The sequence below is a fragment of the Ambystoma mexicanum genome, chromosome 14 (genome assembly GCF_040938575.1).
Source record: "Ambystoma mexicanum isolate Mex_15411 chromosome 14, UKY_AmexF1_1, whole genome shotgun sequence".
In the NCBI taxonomy this organism is placed as follows: domain Eukaryota; kingdom Metazoa; phylum Chordata; class Amphibia; order Caudata; family Ambystomatidae; genus Ambystoma; species Ambystoma mexicanum.
Window position 1 is genome coordinate 518,147,994 of NC_090940.1, and position 13,548 is coordinate 518,161,541.

At 44.6% G+C, this 13,548-nt stretch overlaps 1 protein-coding gene across 1 annotated transcript in view; it reads right to left on the minus strand.

Moving 5' to 3' along the window:
- DYNC1H1 (dynein cytoplasmic 1 heavy chain 1) overlaps positions 1 to 13,548 on the minus strand; it is a 2,031,190-nt gene that overhangs the window by 406,479 nt on the left and 1,611,163 nt on the right. The window contains exons 67-69 of the mRNA XM_069637760.1: positions 13,479 to 13,539; positions 13,259 to 13,382; positions 13,064 to 13,177 (exon numbers count right to left, since the gene is read on the minus strand). Coding sequence (XP_069493861.1) covers positions 13,064 to 13,177; positions 13,259 to 13,382; positions 13,479 to 13,539 — 299 coding nt within the window. The remainder of the gene's footprint in view (positions 1 to 13,063; positions 13,178 to 13,258; positions 13,383 to 13,478; positions 13,540 to 13,548) is intronic.

Genomic DNA, 13,548 nt, shown 5'->3' on the forward strand with positions numbered 1-13,548 from the left:
TAGCACAGGTTTTACCAGGCGTCCTTAGCGGGTCCCGCGAACGGTCCAGCATACTAACAACGGGCCTGTTATTAACGGCCCCTTTGTTAGCATGCTCCCCATTCCCATTGAGCCCTATGGGGGCTCGAATGGGGATGGGTTCCTGGACTGGGGAAATACAGAGTCCTCCAAGGTTGGAATGGCCCAGTATTTCCTCATTCCAGGAACCCGGACCCGGTACCCGGAATGGGGGTAGCCATGCCGCAAATAGCGGCATGGCTACCTCCAAAGTCGTAATGACCTAAGAGTGTGTATTTTAGAGTGTATTTGTGGGTTACTATTATATTGCCCCTTCTGAAGAAGGCTTATTCAAACTGACTGTTAAATAAATTCATAATTGTTTAATCAAGAGACTTGTGTGTAAGAGTTTATATGAATACTTGTCACTGTGAATCTCTGTACAACTCCCTTACTGCTCACATTGACCCCTCTTGAGATAAGCCTGGATGTTCAATCACGCTACCAACCTGTGTAGTACAGACTTATACCAAAGGTTGGGTTCCTATTGCCAGGAGGTGAAGGTTGTTGTAGTGCACCCAAAGGGTACTACTCCAAATCTTGCCTAACACTGGTGGCAGGGGTGGGATCTATTGTAAAGTTGTTACACTAAGTATTTGCTTTGCTTTGTTCAACTAAAACCTTCACAAGGCTAAGCTCCACTAGAAGAGCAATTGTAAAATGCCAAATATGGATAACTTCAGTCAGGAAGTCCTGATCATTTTAACAGTAGATCAACTGAAAGAAATGTGTAAAGTCAGGAATCTCCCTGTGAAAGGAAAGAAAAATGAATTGATTTCAAGATTGTTGAATCATCAAAGTCTGGGTAGTAGGCCTGTCACACCTACTAACCCAGGAAATGAGGAAAATGATATTGAGGATGATAATTCAGAGTCTAACTCTAATGTCTTAGAAGAGTCAGAAGAGGGATAGGAGTCCCAGGAAGGGAGCCCCTCTTTGCCTCAACAGGCCCTTTTGCCTTAACCTTTAGCCACTGGGATCACACAAGGTCCATTACTGAGTCCAGAATATGTGTCTCTTGAGAAAATGAGACTTGAATTAGAATTGAAAAGGTTACAGGCCCAAGCTGAAGCCAAATATCAGGACATCAAACTCAGGGAGTTCGAAATGCAGCATGCTCTTGAAATGAAGAAAATGTTTCTTGAAAACATTTTCCTCCCAGAGTCCACTAGGTCTTCCAGTCCAAAGAGGCCTTGCATGTCCAAAGAAGCAGAGAGTATGTATGATGTGAAACTTGATATTTTGGATTGGTTGGGTGCTTTTGAATACAATTATGGGATTCAGGGAATCAGTGGATTCCTTGGCATTTGTCTAGGCTCCCCCGGGTTGCAACTGACGCTGTGATGGAGGTAGGGGGAACTTGAAACATTTTAGTATGAAAATGTGAAACTTTGATAGCTAGATTTGGGAAAAGTCCTTCCCAATAAGAGGTTTAGTACCCTCAAAAAGACTGATGGTACCCATTGGGCTACCTGGGTGTGTGAATGTTTGGAAAAACTTAGATGGTTGGGTTAAGGGTTACAGAGTGAATTCCTTTGAAGGAATGAGAAATCTATTTTTGTTGGAATCTATTTTTGATGCCTGCTCTCCTGAGCTGAGACAGCACTTGGCTGACTCAAAAGAGATTGATCCCAAGATGCTATCAAAAGCTGCTGACGTATGGGTTGCCAACAGGGCCACTCACGGATTCTTGGGCCACTCACAAAAAGGATGAGGGGAAACAGCACAAGAAGGATGATGAAGAGAATTCTAAATCCTCCCATCCAAAAGAGGGCTACAAACACAAGAAGGGTAAGCCATATGGGAAACCAGGTCAGTCTAGTGAAACCTTGGATGCCAAACCAGAGGGAGGTCAGCCGAAGCCCCCATTTGTCAAAACATTTGGAAAATGTTATGCTTGCGGGTCAACTGAATATGTGAAAGGGGGTCCCAGATGCAAGGGTAAAACATTTGGGGTCCACACTGCCTCCTTAGCCTTCATCCCTGAGGGAGAAGGTCATATGGCAAGTGGAAGCTTTCATCTATTGGCTGAAGACGCCTTTGGAGTCTCAGACAGTGTTTCTTTAGTGTCACTGGGTCTGTGTGAACAGCAGAATGTAGATGTGTATAACTATTCCAGATCACACCAAAGAATATTACAAGGACAGGGTACTTGTGAATGGTCATGAAACCCCTGCCAAATAAATACAAATACAAATTAGAGACACTGGGGCCAGCATTACAGTGGTGGATGAAACGTTTTCCAAACCTGAGGATATTGCTACGGCACCCAAAGGCCCCACTAAGCTTGCGGGAGGCTCTATCCAGATGGTTCCAAAACTAACAGCTCTCATCCAGTGCAACAATATGACTGTAAGAATACTTGTCAGTGTACAAAATGAGGTGCCTGGGAGAGTCCTGTTGGAGAATGACTTAAAAGCTCTAGGAGTTGTATCAAGCACCCCCAGGCCTCCCAGCAAAAGGAAGCCAGAGCAGACTAGGAAGGCCTCTGACACTTACGAGACAGGAATGCACATTCTGCTGAGCGTGTTTGTCTTACACTATAGAACCTTGAAGTCCATGCAGAAGCATAGCTAATCTGCAAGTTTGGTGCCCTCCTGTCTCGGTCATGTTTTCTCCACTGAACTGTTAATTATAATATTGTGCATCTGTGATTGTTTCTGCAAAAACGACATGAATTGACATAGCTGCCTGCTTTCACTAACAAACTTTTGGCGAGCAGCTTTTGCTGCACCTGGATCGTAACGCTTTTGGAAGAATCTGGAGCCCTTACTGAATCAAGTCAGTCCAGGATTCAGCCCATCTGAGTCCTTTGGTGTAGCTCTTCATTACGGGTGCACCTACGTTCACTGATCCTGCGGTTCGGCTGTGGATTTGGGCGCAGGTACTTTCCTCACAAGCTACAGCAGCGATTGCTAAAGGAAAAGAAAAAAAACTGATGGTATTTGTGTAAATGTATGGTTATTTACTGCCATCTAATGGGCGAACTATTGCAACATTCTGCTGGATTTATTTATGTAAAGATTTTGTTCTTATGAAACACGGCGGGTGACTGCAGAGGATTGAACCCTCTTTGAGCCACGTTGTGCTTTCCAGTTCAGGACAGGAAAATCTAATCACTGCATTTACTGATTAGTGCTCTGCAAACTCGCTTCCTTGTAAAGCACTATTGGTGACCGTGTAATGTCCGTAGTCTGAGCGACGCTGTGTTCTGGAACACAGTTCAAATCAGATCATCCTAGATACCTACAGTTTGGGAATAACGTCCAGGAAAATTGCTGAGTTTGAGGCCGAGTTGGAGGCAGTTACTGGCAGCTGCCGGGATTAGCCGGTAAGCTCCCATAAACTTCTCATATCCAACTACCATTTCCTGACTTTGACTGTGAACGCTATCTAAATTATGTCAAATTAAGTAGGAACTTTGCTGGTTGGAGGCACGAGTACAACTATCTGCCGTGTGCCTGAGGACTGCAGGGCGTCGCCGTTTGGCCTCACCCTTTGACCTGGGACCAGCATGTACGCCCATTAATCTGTTGGGTAACTGGAGTGAGCCCCACTAAACAGAATGCGGTCTGGGCTACGCAGCCAGGCTGGACAAGACCCATTGGCTATGCAAGAATTACTGGCTGGTGTTGGCACCATATTTGCATCGGAGAAGTTGACAGGGGGCCTGGATATTTTGGATTCTATGAATGAGGGTCCCCCTCCCGGGATCGACCTTGCTGTGCATATTTTCGCCAGCTCCCCCCAATGAAGTGTTGGTGTGTCAGGGGGAGGGCCAAGCCAGGGGTTTAGCCCTGCCAGTCCCTCAAATCAATCTGATTTCCAGAGCATCATCTTCTCGTTCTCCTGGCCCCAATCTCCTTTCAAATGTGGTATTGAAAGGAAATCCTGAATTATGGACAAAAATGTTCTATGTCCTATTTAAAGATATACTCCTGACTAGATCAATTCCTGATATCTGGCACTTATCCTATGTCGTGCCTATTTATAACAAGGTTGATAGGGGCTGTCCTCCCAACTACAGACATATTGCCCTTCTAGATGCTGAGTCAAAGATTTTTGCGCGTCTGATTTTGGGACACATACAGGACTGGATGGATTTATGTAAGCCGCTTTCTATTTTTCAATTTGGTTTCAGATGTACCGTCGACACGGATGCAGGAGGCCTCTTCTTAAATATCATGCAAGAGAAAGCCTGGAAATGCGGCAGCCTACCAGTATATGTAGCATCAATAGACCTCACGTAAGCTTTTGATCTTGTGGATAGAACTATATTGTGGACTAAACCTATGTCTCTTGGGATGCCTGCACCTCTATTATCTATTCTCTATTATCTACATGAGGGCTCAAGAATCAAAATGTGCTTGAATACCAGGGGAGCGTTGTCCCAGGCCATTAGAGTTTTGAATGGACTTGACAGGGGTGCATATTTTCCCCCACAATTTTTAATCTCTACATTTCGGATGTGGGCCAATCTCTAGAGAAAACGGCTTTTGCCTCCCCCAAGGTGGAAGGAAAGAGGGTGTGCTGGACAGCATATGTGGACAACGTTCTGTTAAACGATCACACTCCTATAAGCGTTCAGCGACTTTTATGTACTTTCAGAGAATACACGATGACCAATTCATTCAAAAAAACGTAATCTTGCGAGTGACAGATAGGCAAAGTCCCATTAAAAACTCCTGGTTCTTAGACCATGAGAAGCTAGCGGTCAGGCCTGTAATTAGATATCTAGGCTAACCAATTTTTGGGGATAAGTAAAAGACCAATTATCGTGAATTCCATGGAGAGGAAAGTGGACCCCATTATTGCTCAACTGAGAAAAATAGACTCTAAGCTTGGGAAATTCTCTATTATGCTGTGTTTGCGTCTATATAAAAGTAAAATGTTGCCTAATTTTGTTATGGTTTGGAACTAGCTCCCCGATGGTGTAGAGAGGAACTATCTAGATATGAGTCAAGAATTTTAAAATCTATATTGAGATGTTTACCTAAGTGTGTTCCTCTTCCTGCCATTCGATACGAGCTTGGCCTTTTTTCCTTGAGAAATATTTCTGAATGGCGTCTACTCTCTTTATATAGAAAGTTGATCACCTGAAAAAATACCACCCTATACGAAATAATGGGCAATGGCCTTCGTAATGGTCCTCCTTGCTCTGCCTATTTAAGAAGCATGGAATCGGAATCGCATGAAATCCTAGATCATTTGGGAGTTCCTCAAAAGCTTTTTATGTCAAACCCTGTGAAAGTAAAAATGTTACTGCAATATAAAGATTGGAATCATACCGTGGGGAAGGTCCTTAAATTTAAATTGTAAGGACACCTTGTCTCAAACTACAAAATAATTGGGACAATAGAAACGCATTTATTGAAATTTCCGGATAGGTTGTGGAGACAGGATTTCATGTGCTTTAGGTTCAATGTGATGGAGACTGGAGAAATTAAGGACATTAGAGAGGGAAAGAATAGCAAAGCCTCCTCTTGTAGATTCTGTAACTAGGAGGATACTCCTGAAAAATTGAGTCATTTATTGACGGAATGCGCCGTTTTAAGACCGGAGTGCATTAGTAATTTTAGTAAATATGTCCCCAATACGGAGTATGTTGATCTGAATCTTCTGTGGATGGATATGCTGCATGGTAAGATGGTAAAACTGCAGCTGGCAGTATTAAGATTTCTAACTGAGATCTGTAGGTTGAAAGTCAAGGGGGAAAAAAACCTAGAAATGAACGGATGAGAAGTGCAAACCAGGGATATGCGGGTGTTTGTGTAATTCCAGTAAAGACTGCAGTTTTAGGTTATTTTCTAAATGGGGAAAAGAACAGTCTTGTGGTTGTAGTACGAGTTTGGAATATTGTATATGCATTTTATAGCCGAAAACTAGTATATGATGTTCTAATGGTTGTGTAATGAACTGTCTTGGAAACATTGTTTTGTAATATGACAAGTTTTACTGTTCTGTATCTTAAGTTTTGTAAAGGTTACTGTGTAACCAAAAACAAATAAATAAAAGAAAAAAATATAGGTGCCTTAGAATAACCCCTTAGGAGAAAGTGGGACCTTCTACTGCCATACCTTCTCTTTGCTTATAGAGAAGTCCCTCAGGAAGGGGTTGGCTCCAGCCACTTTGCGCTCCTCTATGGTCATCCGGTTAGAGGTCCATTGGCCCTAATCAAGGAAGGGTTGGAGACTGCTCCTTCCCACAAGCCAGTGAGAGTCACTGACTATGTGTTAGGTCCCTGAAGGAGAATGATACACATGATGACAGAAGCTTCAGAGAACTTGAAAGCAGGTCAGGCTCTGGTTAAACATTGGAATGTCCAGAAGGCCAACATGTTTGAGTTTACACAAGACCAGCTAGTTCTAGTTACAGGACAAATGGATTGGACCCTTCAAGGTTGTGGGCAAACTTGGAGGTGTATTATTTGGTGGACTTAGGCAATCCTAAGGAGGCCCCCAGGGTATTTCACACCAACCGCCCAAAGGCCCATTTCTCTAGACCAGAACTGGGAGCTTTGCTTCTAGCCCCTGCTCAAGAGGAGGAGGAGAGAGAACCTCTACCTGACCTCCTCAGGTGACAACCTTTAGATGGAAAGGTAGAATGAGTTAATCTCACTTCTGATCTGACTCTGGAACAACAGGAATGGAAACTTCTGTTAAATCAGTTTGCCCTTCTGTTTTCAGTAACACCAGGCTTGACCCCTTAGGGCCAGCATGATATACTCACTGGTGACTGTCTCCCTGTTAAGAGCAGGGGCTACAGAATGTCAGACCATGTAAGAACCCACATAAAGGAAGAAGTCAAGCAGATGCTTGATCTTGGGGTAATAGAGCCATTTACAAGTCCATGGGCTAGTCCAGTTGTACTAGTGCCAAAGGCAGGATCTCAGGAGTTGAGATTCTGTGTGGACTATAGAGCTCTTAATGCAGTCACCACGACTGATGCCCATCCTTTACCTAGTACAGATGTGCTGGTGGACAAACTTGGTTCAGCCAAGTTCCTCAATACATTTGACCTAACTTCAGGCTATTGGCAAATAGCTCTGACAGACCAGGCCAAGGAGAAAACTGCCTTTTCAACCCCAGGAGGCATCTACCAGTTTAAGGTAATGCCTTTTGGATTAAAGAATGCACCTGCTACATTCCAAAGTATGGTGAATCATGTTCTGAATGGGATGGAGGACCTATGCATGGCATACTTGGATGACATTGCAGTATTCAGGCATACTTGGAAAGAACATCTTCACGACTTGAGATGTTTTGCAGGCTCTTTAGCAGGCCCATTTGACCATAAAGGCAAGTAACTATCAAATTGGTTAGAGTAAAGTGGCCTACCTTGGACATGAGGTAGGAGGAGGTGAAATCAGGCCATTGCCTAGCAAGTACAAGCTGCACAAGACTGGGCCACCCCCACTACTCAAACCCAAGTGAGAGCCTTTCTAGGTCTCACGGGTTACTATAGGAACTTCATTGATAACTATGGGACCATAGCTTCTCCCTTAAATGTGATGATCTCACCCAAATTCCCCCAAGAAGGTCAGGTGGAATGAGAAGTGCACAAAGGCATTTGATGGACTTAAGGAAGCCCTTTGTCAAACTCCAGTCTTAAGAGCTCCTGACTATAACCAATACTTTATTATACAAACTGATGCTTCCAATACAGGTATAGGTGCAGTTCTGAGTTAGCTGGATGAGAAAGGTAGGACCACCCAATCTGTTTCATCAGTAGGAAACTGAAGGACCCTGAAACAAGGTGGGCAAGCACAGAATGTGAATGTTTTGCCATTGTGTGGTCTTTGAAGACGTTTAGACCATACTTTTATGGATCTACTTTTGTAATTCAAACATACCACCAACCCTTGAGATGGTTAATGCAGTTGAAGGGGGGCCATCCTAAATTGTTAAGATGGTCCATCAGCCTTCAGGGGTTTGATTTTACCATAGAACACAGGTCAGGTTGTATTCACCAAAATGCTGATGGTCTCTCCAGAAAGTATGACTGACTGGAGTAAGGAGATTCATCCAGGGGTAGATTAAATCCTCCTGACCCTTAGTCTTGGGATATCGGGCGGGGGAATTCTCAGTAATTTGCTAATTCCTCTCTACCTTAGAGACCCCCAGCAACTTTGCCGGATTTAAGGACTTTTAATTTGTAACCTGGAGAGAGTGAGACTCTTTTTCCCACTCTCTCATGTATGTTAATGTGATTAGAACTATGTTTCTCTTGATTGTGGAGTCTGAAACTCCATAGGCATCATCTTTACATTGTGGCACACAGCACCTTCAGTGCATTGACACAGGGAAGTCTTTTAGATTTCCCAAAGGTTTAAATACTTTCTCTTGGCAAATCTACGGTTTCCAAGAGCAGTAAAGTGAAATTGACTTTACTTACATTGCAACTTTCTAGTCCAAGCACACACTATCTTACAATAGGGTGCTGGAGGGGTTACTTGGTATCCCCATCGTCTAGTTTTTAATGTAACAATTTGATGTTACTCTTTCTACAATTAATAGCTGGTGGCAGTGGTTTACTTTTAACTACCATTTGGAGTTTTTACTGCGGGCTGCGTTCACAGCTACAGTAAAGCCCCCTTGGGCGCCATTTTTGTCAAAATGGCCCCTGTCTTTGTTAGGCAGAAACCTGTGCAGTTCCCTTAGGGACCACTGCAAAAGATTTAAGACTACAGGTGTTTGGCAGTAAACCCACTTGGTAGCAGTCTGTACCACACAGATTCACTTGGTAGCTGTGGCTGAGCAGTCAGACTTCCCTCAAGAAGAGTTAGGCAGTATACAGAGCATACAGAATAGGTACAGAAATACAGTAGCACAAGCAAACACTGACCAGAGATTGGGTGTAAAAGTCTATAATTACACACACTTATAAAACACACTAGCACTAAATTGATAAGATAAGTTCAAAACACAATCACTATTATCATATGTACATCCCTGATTACTTGTTGGACAAGTCTTAGTTAACACCACTTATTTCCAGACAGAGGTGAGCGCTTAACGTTCGATGGCACTCCAACAAGTTAAATAAAAAGGGAGGGAAAAGCAGAATTATGCACGCATACACACTAAACACTTTTTAAAGAACCACAGCAAGTTAGGAAGGCACAGTCTACTGGTGAGCAAGGAAGTTTAGGCGCCAGGCCCACTTTCAAGGGAGCCAGGCGGAAGAGGCCCAAGATCAGACAGTTACACAGAGTCTTCGAAGTTTGTGGAGGTAGTTCGAAAAAGGTTTAGTTCAGTGCAGAAAAGTTAGCTAAGGTGTCCCAGGCTAACTCAGGTTCGAGAGACGAGGATTTAATACACCCCGTTCAATCGGTTGCAAGGGAAGCCAGGCGGAACACGGTACCTTAAATGGAGAGGATCCTCCAGCGGGGGCAGTTGTTCCTGGCAGCGGGTGCAAGTCGTAGCGTCGTCCAGAGGAAGAGAAGATCTCGTTGTGGAGGAAAGATGAAGGTCGTTGCACTGCCAGGGAAGAAACCAGCCGCGGAGTTCTCCGGTACAAAGGTACTACCCTTTCGGTTTGCGGTAGTGGTGAAAATGTGGTATCCCAGTTGCCGGGGTGCTTGGCACAGGCAAGGCGGCCACGAGATGCTCCAGGAAGGCGAAAAGAAGGTAGACTGCTTGTCTCCACCAGTCGAAGGAAGAAGACTCTCCGGGCTGGAGATCTCCTCTGTCGTTGGGAAAAGTGGTGAGACGGTTCAGCAGGGCTCCACTGGTGGTGCCGTCGTTGCAGGCCGGCTCAGCTTCTCCCTCCTCGGATTCTTAGTTCCTGTGGCGACTTCTGAAGTTCCAGTCCCCAAAGCCCTGCTTTTATGCAGCACACCCCCATTCACTCAGCCTAGCTGTCAATCAAACATGCTAAGTGGTGAGCCGGCCGGCTCACCACTTGGGCCAATCACACAAGAGTGCGACTTGAGTTACCAAGGTAACTCAGTCCAGGGGGCCTAAACCCCCTCCCACACCCCCTGTGGTACCCAGACAGAGTGGCACCACTTTTGGAGGCTTCTGTGGAGAAGCCCGCCAAAAAGTGGAACAAAGGGCTCGACTTGGGTTGGAGTCACAGAAGAGAACAAACGCTATTTTAGAATCGAGTTCTGGCAAAAAATACCAACCGGCGAATTAATATTAAATAAATAAACCAGCGGTATGTTCGAGGCTATAAGAATTAAATAATTAAAGTTGGTAGCCTCGAACAATGGGAAAATCCCATAGATATATATTCGCGGTCGAATATAAAAAGTAGTATCCACTGCCACCAGCCAAAACTCGATCAGGGGGACGGAGACGTGCCCCCTCGAACAACAGACCCCGGGGCAATCGAATTGCCCTGACCAGTACATCCACAATATGATGGTTTGTACTGGTTTCTGTTCATAATTTGGAACTAGTAAAGACAATGGTGACTTTACATGCCCTGGGAGACAGTAGTCAGTCCCAGGGTATGGAGTCTATGTTGGTGTGTCGCTACGACACCGCTGGGTTACGGCACAGAGGGTGCTGTGTAACCAACATCAAAAAAACACATGAGACCCTATGGAGTAAAAGACCGCATAGCCCATAAAACACATGGGCCCTCATTACAACCCAGGCGTTAAGGGGTTAACGGCGCCGTAAAAGGTGTCGGCGCTGTTAAACCCTTAACGCCCGACTAAGGGACCTAGGAGCTAATTATGGCACCGTAATTTATGGTGCCGTAATTAGCGCCTTCCCCAGTCCCATTGAGCCCTATGGGGCGAAAATGGGAATGGGGAAGGGCCATGGTGAAATACCGCTCCGCCAACCTTGGAATGGGGCGGTATTTCCCCATTCCACCATGGCGTACTCGTTACAACACCGGCACCAACCATGGTGCTAATAGCGCCATGGTTTAGCACCAGGGTTGTAATGAGGGCCATGGAAAGTTAAAGGAACACCTCAAATCATGTCTAAGAGTGGGAGCAAAAGAATCTCACTCTTAGCAGGAGAGAAAAAAATAAACCCCAAAAATCCAGCAAAGCTGCTGGGGGACTCACTAGGTTTGGGAAATTAGCCTTTTCAGAGAATTCTCCCTAACAGTCTTCTTTTTTCCCCCATTTCTTTGTGGAAAGGTCCTTCTTGAGATTCACTCTGTGCACCAAACCAGGTTTGGTCCCTTTGTTTGCTTTGTCTTTGACGGGATTCACGAGTGAAGCCCGCCCCTGGCTCCAGTATGTCTGGAAGCGGCAGGAAGTGAGGGAGGTGCCCGAAACTCCCTATGTTTAATCTCCTTGGTTCTAGGAATGCACCCAAAGGTGATTGGCCTGCTGGCTGTCCGGCAAGGACATCCACCCTGCTGTGTGACTAACAGCTGGGCTGGAATGAATGAGAGAAATCTGCATAAAAGGCGAGGCTTTGAAAAACTTGCAAGAGGCTCCTGCTGCAACTCCTGGACCATTGGTTTGCCCGGTGAAGCCCTGCTGCTGAGCTGAAGCTCCAAATTCGTTTTGACTAGAGAAGCCCTACAAGGACGACTTCTCCCCTTGAGTTGGTGGGACTAATCAACTCCAAAGTGAACTCGTCTGGACATCCTCTCGGAGCGGGCTGTACTTCCTTGCTGCTGCAGTAGCCGAAGTGCCAGGGAGGGGAACACCAGATTGGAGGGCATCACTTTTAAGTCAGACCCGAGCTGCTCGAAGATCCTCCGGACTCCTAGTAAGCAGGACTGACCAAGCCTGAGCCACCTCAACAGAGTCCTGAACCCCAGATGCGAAGAAAGTCTGAAGTGGTATCCGAGAGAACGCGGTGGTGCTATTTGCTGAAACGAGAGGAGCTGAAACCGCAAAGTGCCACTGAATAGAAGTTTGTCCTTTTCTGTCACCAACCGTCCCGTTGTGTTGTAGGAGTCACCAGAAGTCCTCCCTCTTGTCCCCACGACTGAGGCACAGGAACAATAGGATCGGCAGACCCACACAGGAACAGAAGCCAGCTGGAACCATTTCTTCTAAACAAAGGTACTATACAGTCTAAGAGAACTTACCTCTTGAATAACCTTACTAGATCTCAGTTGAGTCTTGTCTTGGTTACTTTTGCCTAATTGACTTTGGCCTGGCCTAGCTCCCTGAATGACTCTTCTCTCCTCTGATTGTGTGCTTTTACCTTCCTTCCAGGAAATGGTTTAATTGCTCTGCATAGGGGGGTCAAAGGTACTTACCTTCTTCAGAATATTTGTGTTATCTCTTGTTTTATTCTAATAACCCTTTTCTTTGACATACTTCTAAATATTGCTCTAAATGCAACAGTGATATATTAATGTCCAGTGTCCTAGCTATTTAAGTCACCTGAGGGTGTAGGAAGTGTCTGTGTGCCATCCCAAATGGGTATTTGCTGATTTAGAGAAACTAAGAGTGTGTATTTTGGAGTGTATGTGTGCGTTACTATTATATTGCCCCTTCTGAAGAAGGCTTATTCAAACTGACTGTTAAATTAATAATTGTTTAATTGAGAAACCTTGTGTGTAAGAGTTTATTTGAATACCTGTCACTGAATCTGTGTAACTCCCCTACTGCTCACATTGACCCATCTTGAGATAAGCCTTGCTGCACAATCGCGCTACCAACGTGTGTAGCACAGACGTATACCAAAGGTTGGGTTCCTATTGCCAGGAGGTCAAGGTTGTTGTAGTGCACCCAAAGGGTACTACTTCAAATCTAGCCTAACCAGGAGAATTAGTCTATTAGCATTTGATGTGGAGCAGCTGTTGCATCAGGGCTGCTCAGAATTGAACCTGGCATCAGTTGTTTGCACTGTTCTAGTTTATTTCTATTTTAATAAGCTATATAATACAGAACAACGGACACGCAAATACACTGTTTTTATGCTAAAATACCAAAGGAACAAAGAATGCAGGATTAAGAAAGAAACACACAGCGCACACGGTGCTTGTTAATCTTTTCTAAAATGACTAAACACTGAATATCTGGCGTTGTCTAAAATAATCATTAGATTTTATTGTGAAGACTGATTTTTTTTACCTTGCATATCCTAGCAACAGGAATACTGCTGAAGGTCCGCAGCATGTTTGCCTTCACACCAGGTGGTGGTTCAAACACAAAAATGCGACCTGCACGTAGTAAGTTTACTGGCACCTGCAAGAAAAGAGTCATACTAGTATTGTTGCATGTGTTCAGTTGCACATATATGATTTTTCATGCATTAATCAGATTTACCTTTGGATTAATTTCCATTGTGAGGAAAAGTCTGAAGCCTGCATGAGGTTGCAAAGAATGCAATTTCTTTTCCAGCTGCATCAACCAGCCAGGAGCCAGGTGGACATTTTTTAACACAACCCATCTAAAATACACAAATAATTGCACAATGAAACACTCATTTAAATATGCCAAATAACCGACCAAAACCCATGGTTGGTGCGATGATTGGTGATCCTACCTGCCAGATTTCACTGCTGTGTTTATTGCTTTGTCTGCCTGACTAAATCCCTCAGCGGAACCTAAAAGGA